Consider the following 9,748-nt stretch of genomic DNA (forward strand, 5'->3'; position numbering starts at 1 on the left):
ACGTTAATGGCGTCCCTGTTTTCCCAGGCGACGCAGGGACGCGTCTCGTCGTGCATGGCCGCGTGGCCGTCCGCGCCGGCGTTATTGCGCGCAACCACCCGCTGCCGCCGCTGTTTAAAGACGCCCTGCAGTTTCTCACCGCTCACAAACCTTCTCGTCGCCGCCGCCTCCCCCCTCCCAGATCTTCTCCTCGTCTCTCCAAAAAATGTCGAGCTCGTCCTCCCGCAAGATCGCCGCGGCGAACGGCTTCGGCCGCGGCAGCCTCACCGTGGCGGAGGCGTGGGCGTTGTACCACGCCCGATATCCAGTCCCGCCGGACATGCGGCTGCCAAGCAGCGGCGGCTGGAAGATGGCCGTGAACGGCATTGGCGTTCCGCCGCCGCCGAAGCCGCGCACGGACCAATGGTGGGACGCCGTCAAGGCCCGTCGGGCTCAACTCACCGCCCAGGAGCGGTTGGATCCGACGTGGGCGGTCCACAACAACGACGCCTGGTGGACGACGTACTTCAAGGCGAAGTACGACATCGAGATGCACAGCACGGAGGGGCTCGTCGGCGGCCCCAATAGCTGGAACAAGGACGGCCGCGCCCTGTTCTGGGGCGTTCTGGGGCGCACCCTCGACAACGTCATCCGCGGCATCCGCAACGGCGCTCCAAGGCTGGAGATGCCGTCGTCGCCGCCGCCGTCTCCTCAATGGCAGCCGAGGAGGACGACGTACTCGTCCTCCTCGCACTCTTCTTCCTCAGGACCGGCGCGATCGACGCCGTCCTCGTCTTACCGGTCGGCGCCGTACACCGTTCCCAAACGGGAGGTGAAGGAGGAGCCGGCGACGCCCGTCAACACGAGGCGTGGCGGCAGCGGCAGCCGGTGACAGCAAGGGAGGCGCGGCGGCGCCCTCCTCATCCCGAAGCTGGAGGTGAAGGAGGAGCCGGAGGAAGCGTCTCAGGCGGCGCTGCTGGCGGAGTATGAGCGGCAGCAGCGGCTCATCGCCAACAGCGACGACCCCGAGGACTGCCTAGGTCTGCGGGCGGCGTTCTTGGCGTCCATGAACGACAAGGACGCCTGGAGGGGCGACCTCGACGCGGCGATCGCCTTGTGCCCTTGTCCATCCGCGACTCCGGCAAGCCGCTGGTGGACCTCACCGACGACGGCGAGGCAGGACCAAGCGGCGCGGTGAAGGACGAGCCCGTCGGCGAGCGCGTCAAGCAGGAGGTCGTCAACGACGACATGTACAACTTCCAGCAGTACTACGACGCCTCCGGCCACCGCAAGTGGTACTCGATTAGGTTTAGTTTAAATTTAGTCAAATTTCGTTCGAATCTATGTAAGTTTGGACGAATCTTAGTCGAATCTCGTTAAGTTTAAAATCTCCGAATTTTTGTTTGAGGGACGCGACTGGGGAGCGACGTCCCCCAAAGGCGGCACGAACGAAACACGTCCCCCCAAACACTCAATCCGGTGCGGTTTGGGGATGCTTTGGGGGACGCGGCTGGAGATGCTCTTACACGATATCACCAAGGATACAAGTGCTGCTGATTCGGTAGCTCACCAGAAAGTGAGGCCACTCTGCCTAAAGTCATGCGCGCTAGCTGCATCATCTGCATGACACATGGGCAGTTAGGCACGGAGTGGGTGCAGCTACGGCGAGGTAACATTTGGTACATTTTGGTCACATTTGAAAGGTGAAGACTGACCATGTGAAATGAATCGAGCGGCATGCATGTTGATAAACAGGCACAAACCAACCAACACAAGACCGTGGGAGCTCAACATTTTAGTATTAGTTCTAAGAATTTTCGGTTATAATCAATTAGGGTGTTTGGTCTAGTGGTATGATTCTCGCTTCGGGTGCGAGAGGTCGCGAGTTCGATTCTCGCAACACCCCAATTTTTGTTTCCTTTTTTCGCTATTTCTCTCCAAGGAAACCATTCTGCTTTTTTTTTAGCAGCCATTCTGCTTTTGCTATTCCCACCATTCTGTATTCAGTATCTACTCTCTGGATACGCAAAATTGGCCCGCTCGTTGGCCCAAGCCCAACAAATTTAGCTGAAGCGCCTTTTTGTCGTTTGGCTGTCCTGGAGCCTTACATCACTGATGTAAACCCTGCTCTTTTTTTTTTGCGAAAGATGTAAACCCTGCTCTAGGAGTACAATGGTTTCGTTGCTTTCCTTGGCGCAGCCAGAGAGCCCCAGATTAAACGATCTCTGTCGAGATCGCTTGGAGAAGAAAGACATCGTCCGGTTTGGAGGTAGGAACAGGAATGTAGGATACGGCCACCATCCGGACGCCGGTATACAAGGTGCAATGTATGGGCTATGGCGCAAAGAATCGTTCTGCTTAGGGCGTGGCTGACGGTTCTCCGCCAGGTGTCGGCGTCGCTACTGCAGTCCAGGGAGTCTGTACAAAGGATCGGAATCGTTCCGTTTACGGCAACGATGATGTGCCCTGGACCAAACGTTGATTTCCACGCTATCCTGCTCCAGAACAAATCAACAACAACACCCTCTTCGAATTTTTTTTTTGAGTTTTACACCCTCTTCGTTTTCTGGATATGCCTTGTACCCAGGTCCCAGGATGATAGATTTGGTTGGCTGAACTAGCTTCCCAGTGTCACATGCTATTACTATCGACCATTTCACCTCCAGGCTCCAGCAGCAGGTCTCCTCTAGCGTGGATGCAGGAGTCATGGCCAAATTAAGATGGGCGTATTTTTCTCCTGGTTTCACATTGTACATTCAAACACCTACTATCGGAACGGAAACTATAATATGTACTGTACAGAAATTCATCAGTTCAAACAACAAACACAAAACTCGCTTCAGTGTTTTGAAATGTAACATCTTCACAGCCTGACTTAACAGAACGAAAATTTTATCTATACACATGACTTACATTAAGAAATACTACTACTGTAGGAGCCTGCTAATAGGGGAGGGGGCGAGACAGACACTGTTCAACTATTAAAATCAAACACCTATACCTATATATGTTCCAACTCCTAGAAAATGTGCGGAACTTTGCTCGCTAGAACACGCTCGCGCCTCTCGATATAAGCATGCGGGAACCAGCCTGCTTTCCCCTTGCATTCACCTTCCGCCCAACCATTGCTTGATATCTGATTTCGGACGAGACAACATCAGATGAAGGTAATTGTAGGTTCTCAGACCACTTACTAGAGAAGCCTTGGATCCATTACTAACTTGGAGAAGCGTACAAAACAAGGAAACGGGAAATAGTAAAATATTATTACCTGTCGGACGATAACAATGTCGCCAACTGACAAGTTAAGTTCAAACTCACTCTCAGCCTTGAAGGAACCGAGGGCCTGCATCACAAGGAATATAAAAAACTTATTTAACAAGAATCCCAGATATTGCCAACTTCATGTACATATGGCATTATATTTTTTATACAGGACTATGCCCACCTCTCCCAGGAAGAAATCCACAGAGTTGACTGAGTGATCAGCAGAAGTGGACGCAAACATGTCATTAACTTCATCATATGATGGTGGTGGTGGCATATAACTTTCTGCTGCAGGGGTTGGAGGTGCTTCGATTTTTTGGCGCTCAGACACCATCTAGCAATCAAAATATTATTATTAAATTGGTGCATGCCGTGTTTCTGCATGCTTCACATTGCACAATATGGAGGTGCCAATTAAAAGACAAACATACATATGTAAGCAGATGTAACAAATGTTGGAATCTCATACTTACTTCTTCCTCCAAACGGTCAAGGATCTCCAGAACATTCTGATGGTAAGCTCTCTCGGCCTCAACCTTTGGGCCAGAGAAAGAATGTCAGCGGCTACAAAATTTTCTGATGAAATGTGCATAACAGAATGTTGGAATAAATGTTACTCTTGATGTTCACCATTGCAATGAGACGTTGTAATGTCAATCTTTGCTGCTGCCCCTCTACAGCAGCCATTGCTGAAACAGCTTCCTTTCCTAATCCCACCATATTTGACTTCAGTTCTTCAAGTTTATACTCAGCTGCTTCCAACTTTGATATCACTTCTCCATTCCCAGCTGATTCTCTTACTCTGTTTTGGCGTCTCGAAACTTCAACAACCTGCGAAAGGCAAAATTAAGCAAGATAAATAATGTAGTTTGCCTGTTCGGACAAACGAAACAATGTATCCCGAAAGCGCAAGAATATGACTGACTAGATTAAACATGACCTGACATTATAATACGATACTGTATAAAGTTCTTCAATGCAACAGAAGCTTATCAGAAGAGGCTGAATTAATCTATCCATACACACGGTAACAGTGTGATGGTTCCTGTACACAAAAAATACAATTGTGCAAGTTGAGAACTTCTATGGAACTAAGCCAGTCCAGGGAGTCTCGATATATTCCTCATTTTACTCTATGCATATAACTTTCTCAACTATTCATCTATAGGACTTGCAGTATATGAATACATAGTAGTAGAAGCATAAACTAAACATGATATAATAGTGTTGAGGTGTGGATCATATAGATTATGTAGCTCTTGAATGAGTGTTGTCCTGAACTTCCAAAATAACTACAAGGGCATTATTACAGAATTACAGAAGCAATGATTTTTCACCTGAGCATCAGCTTCTTGCCTCATTCTGTCGTATCTCTGGGCTAGATGTCTAGCATCCTCCAGAGGGGCACCCATTACCATTGCCCGTAGCGGCTCAGCGACCTAGAATTCAGCAATTAATTGCACACTATCAGACATACTCTACCCTGGTTAGGCAGTTGGATGTAAGAACATAAAAAATACTCACTCCGATCCATAATAAGTGTCATGGTTTTAGTTCAAATCGACACTTACTTGGATCGGAGAGAGTATATCTTTCCAGTTATATCCCAAATATTATACAATCTATACAAAGCCATCTATCCTCAGGTATTGCAGGACTTATGCATTGTTCCACAATATATCATAAATCCTAGCAACCTCACTTAACCATTTACATGAGTTATGCATATGACTTAATTACAGTAAAAACAGGGTGCATTCAAATTCACCAGCCATGTGGATCGTAAGTGACACAAGGTAAAAAGGCACATCTAGCGGTTGCAGAACATACCTGTGTACCAAATGCTTTAAGCATGTTCCCTCGTTCCTTTTCTATGAGTGAACGTGCCTTTCCAAAGTATGTAGCAGCTCTGGATAAAGTATTACCACTTGTACATGTGTTTTCGATGCCGTATTTCTGGCTATCGTCCGACAATTTGTTCCCTACAAATGTAGATTGCATAGCAAATCATACATAAATGTAAATATGGAATTACAAATATAGTGGACCACTTGTAATGCTAGGATCAAAATTACTATTAGGACATAATTGGAGGAGCATACCTATCTCCACTTGCTTAGATCCTGTCACTATGTAGCCCTCCACACCTCGAACAATGTCCCTTTGAAAATGCTGGCAAAAGATGCCAATGTTTTAATCAAAATGAAACAAGGTAGAAATAAAAGAGATGATATAATTGAGTTACTCATACTTTGGCAGCACGAGTTGATAAGTAAAGTTTTTCCAGTCTCTGGTGTAGTTTAACTTCTGATTCGTCTGTAAATGGATTATCAGAATTTCCATAGGCACCAGCCCCAAACTGCTTAAATACTCCCTGCAATGGTACAGATAGTCACAATGTTATTTTACTCGTACCAAATTTGAATGTTTGACTTATTGACGCCACTTCATAGCAGGGATTTGGAAATTTAAAAAACAGCCATGTTGCTGAAGTACATATCATACAGTACATGTTGCTGGTTATAACTTACTAGGTGTAATCCTTATTCAGTATAGAGGCTACAGCCTCACTTTTTTGAGGGGAGTGTACAGGTTGCAGCTAGGTGATTCAGTTTTGCAATGCGTGAGAGGTAGACTTCGAAGTGGGGTGCCGCTGACTTTCCTTGGCACGGCGCAAGCATCAGTACAAGAATACTGATATATGTGGTTTTCAGTATTACATATTATAAATTCAGCTCAGAACCTCAGGTCTCCTTACTCAGCTAGCAGTTCTTATCATAATTTCATTGAAGCGGAATGGCAACACATAGCAATTAGTACAAGCGAGTTCTCTATTTCATCGAGTAATCATAATTCATGAGCAATTCTTTCATCTAAAACCCACACATACATCATTGTAACCAACCTCTATTTTTTTAGAGTAAGAACATTGATTTCTTTTAGAAAGAAAAACAACCAATTTGATCACACCTCTGCCTCTGTACTCCTCTATCTATTCATTTCTCCGGTTCCGGCATCAATATATCTCTCAATAAACTGCCAAGACCTATATCTCTCAATAAACTGCCAAGACCAAACTGTGTAGACAGATAAATCCTAGGCCGGTCTGCCCATCCAGCACATACAGATAAATCAGGCACCAAGTCAACTACCACTCTTACATCTAATCACCAAACAACCACGCCAACACGGTCGGTGCGCGTTCAGCCGAGCCGTAAAGGGCACTCTACCCAGATCGGTCGAGAAATTTGCGAGAGGCGATCAGGAGAAGACGGGCTAACCTGGCGCGCGACCTGCTCCTTGAGCCTGGAGGCCTGCTTCCACAGGGCCTCCATGGCCGGATTCGCGGGCGGCCGGCGCAGCAGACGGATTGGGAGGTTTGGGGAGGACCGCCGGACGGGACGGGTCGCGCGCGGCGGAGACGACGAACGGGCAACGTCGGCTTGGTCTCCCCTTTTGTCGGACGAGGCCGCCAGCGGCTCCGATGTTTCGGTGGTGGTTAGCTGGCTCCACGGCCGTGCCCGCTGGAACCGCGTCGCCGGAACAATAAACCGTCCGGGCCCACTTGAAGGTAGGCGTACGTCCGTGTCAGTGTGCCTAACCTGGGCCCAGAAAGCCCAATGCTTAAACGTAGGCCCGATTATGGCCCAAACTTAAGGCTAACAAATCAGGTCTGAACGCGGTCCAACAACCGACTCAGTTGTCCTGGCCCAGTCCTTGCATAAAATCTGAGTAAATGACAAGAAAAAAATACTACGAGCAGTCGTGGCACGGAACTACCAAACGTGCTCGTTTTGTCACTTGACTACCACTATTGAGACATGTGTGCGACGTGGAGCACTGATTTTTCAGTTTGTGTGTTTTAATCCCGTTTCTGGTAGTTAGGATCCACTGTCAGGTCCTACGTGGCAAAAACAAATATGGCGCTAATTTTACAAAAGACCCCTATCTCCCTTTCTGAAAAGCAATCAGGTCCCATCCCGTAAGTAGTAGGATGCGGTTCGCCCCCGCGCAAAAATAAAACTAGCAGTTAGGTTTTCATCAGCCACGTAGTCTTGACATGTGGGCTCGAATAGTCAAAAAACGGTTTAACACACCTAAATAATGAAATCAGCCTCAGTAGTGGTAGTCATGTGACAAAACGAACAGATTTGGTAGTTCCGTGACACGACTGCCTCAATTGTTGTATTCTTTTTTTTTGTCATTTACTCCCTAAAGTCCGCATTATGTTATGTAGGATCACGTTTGGCGCAGCCCAACGTTCGGGCTCATAAATCAAACCTGAGCCAAGCATGGCCCATGATTTTTGGTTGGGTCGAGGAGGACGGCTCCATACCATACGCCGGTCGTGGTTTTGTTTGTACTCCCTCTATTTAAAAATATAACACGTTTTAGACATTCAAAATAAACTAGATACATACTATAATAAGTAAATCTACACACCAAAATAAGATTAGATATATAGCAAAATACATAAATCTACAAGAAGCTAATACATCATACAAATGGCGGAAGTATGAACCATCTGTGAAGTGGAGCAATTGCTAGATGAAAAAGCTGGTTGTACCTCTAAATTAGATTTTGTCCACTATGCTTTGGGCTTAATAAATGCCCTAACGCATGGTCTCTTGCTAGCCTAGACATTGGGGGTACTCGAAGGTCAGTTTGACTTTCCATAATCAAGAGGTGGTGAACACCATGCACAATGTAGTATCATTCACTGAAGGCAGGAGGCAGGAGGCAGCGGAAAGAAGCCACAAAACCCATCTAGGGTTTCGTCCTCCTCGCCGGCTGAAAGAACATTTCCCGCCCTTTTGGGTTTTGTTTGTTTGATGTCAACACTAGGTATATATTTATGTGTGTTGATGTAGACACAAGTTTTCGAGAAATATATTTGATCGGTGAAATGGTATGGCTGTTCTGAAGTTCTGAAGGTCTTTTTGTTTCTGGCGGAAGTTCCGGCCCCAGCTGGCGGAACTTCCGCCCTGGTGCTTCCAGCAGAGGCCTCTCAGCGCAGCTCTGTTTGCAGATTTTATTCCCTGACCGGAAGTTCCGGTGAAGTTGGCCGGAAGTTCCGCCACTTCCGCCCAACTTCCGGACAAGTTCCGGAATTCTCGAATTGTGGCTCAGTAATGTCCAGTAAGGTTTTCTCACAATTCCGGAACTTGGCCGGAACTTCCGGTCACCGGAAGTTCCGCCCTAGTTCCGCCCAAACATCTTCTGAACTGGATGTCTGACGAAGGCGGAAGTTCCGGCCCTCCTGGCCGGTACTTCCGGTGCAAGCCGAAACTTCCGGCCCTCCTGGCCGGAACTTCCGGTGTTAGTGAATTTCACCCCAACGGTCAGATCTGAGAGCTCCAATCATATAAATAGCTCTCTTCTCCAAAGGGACAAGTTGCTCAATCATTGCAAGAAAAATCTGCCAAGTTTCACCACCATTAGAGCCACCTCAAGAACACAAGATTTGCAAGATCTCCTTCCTCCCCCAACCAAAGCTCTTGATCTTTGGAGATTCGAAGGAGAAGACACCGATCTACATCCTCACCGAAGCGTTTTTCATTTCCCCCTCATTTGTTTGAGGGATCTCATGCTAGTGTTCCTATTTGGTTCCCTAATTGATTTGTGTTGATGTGTTGTTATTGATTGTTGTATTGTTACAGATTTGGGAGCCTCCAATTCAGTTGTGGATGTGTGCCCCAAGAACCTTGTAAAGGCCCGGTTTCCGCCTCGAGGAAATCCCTTAGTGGAAGTGGGCTAGGCCTTCGTGGCGTTGCTCACCGGAGATCTAAGTGAAGCCTTCGTGGCTGTTGGTTTGGCTTTCGTAGCAACCACACTCCTCCAAACGTAGACGTACCTTCTTGCAAAGGAAGGGAACTACGGGAATAATCTCCGTGTCATCGCGTGCTCCACTCTCGGTTACCTCTATCCTATTCTATCTCTTATATTGCGTAGCTATATCTTGCTTAGTTGCTTATCTTGTCATATAGGTAAATTCACTTAGTTGCATATCTAGAGAATTTACCTTTGTGTCAAGCCTAAATTGAAAAATAACTAAAAATTGGTTAGCACCTATTCACCCCCCCTCTAGGTGCGGCATACGATCCTTTCAATTAGTATCAGAGCCTCGACTCTTATTTCGGGCTTAACCGCCTAAGAGTATGTCGGACGATGGACCTATGGAAGGGAAGGCTAAGATGGTCACCATGGATGATATCAATTCGTTGAGGTCATCCATGGAAGCTCAAATGGAAAGCATGAGAAAGATGATTTCCGAGCTTTTGACTCCGCCCCGTCCCGTGGCTCCCACCAAAGAGGTTAATGTCACGGATGCGTTAGAAGAGGGTGATGCTTCGGTATTACCCTCCGCTACCACACCCGTGGATGGTGATAACTTAAACACTATCAAATCCCCCATTGCATCTCCTAGGGGAACTAGTGGAGGTGAGAGCTACAATCGAGTGCCTCCACCTTTTCTATCTCCCGATATACCGGTTCCCCATCC

The 9,748-nt window shown here is 47.3% G+C and overlaps 1 protein-coding gene and 1 non-coding gene across 2 annotated transcripts; one reads left to right on the forward strand and one right to left on the reverse strand.

The window, feature by feature from the left end:
* The first annotated feature begins 1,813 nt into the window (after positions 1-1,813).
* Positions 1,814-1,885, forward strand: TRNAP-CGG (transfer RNA proline (anticodon CGG)). The gene has a single exon. It is a non-coding gene; the product is annotated as a tRNA-Pro (tRNA).
* Positions 1,886-2,747: 862 nt separating this feature from the next.
* On the reverse strand, positions 2,748-6,775 carry LOC127335766 (SH3 domain-containing protein 2). The gene is made up of 10 exons (XM_051362495.2): positions 6,528-6,775; positions 5,498-5,620; positions 5,349-5,418; positions 5,077-5,228; positions 4,584-4,685; positions 3,877-4,077; positions 3,720-3,782; positions 3,428-3,580; positions 3,251-3,325; positions 2,748-3,115 (listed from the first exon to the last, which is right to left on the reverse strand). The coding sequence occupies exons 1-10, from the start codon at positions 6,579-6,581 to the stop codon at positions 2,999-3,001; spliced, it is 1,110 nt and encodes a 369-aa protein (XP_051218455.1). The 5' UTR covers positions 6,582-6,775; the 3' UTR covers positions 2,748-2,998.
* Positions 6,776-9,748: the final 2,973 nt, after the last annotated feature.

The sequence above is a fragment of the Lolium perenne genome, chromosome 2 (assembly GCF_019359855.2).
Source record: "Lolium perenne isolate Kyuss_39 chromosome 2, Kyuss_2.0, whole genome shotgun sequence".
Lineage (NCBI taxonomy): Eukaryota > Viridiplantae > Streptophyta > Magnoliopsida > Poales > Poaceae > Lolium > Lolium perenne.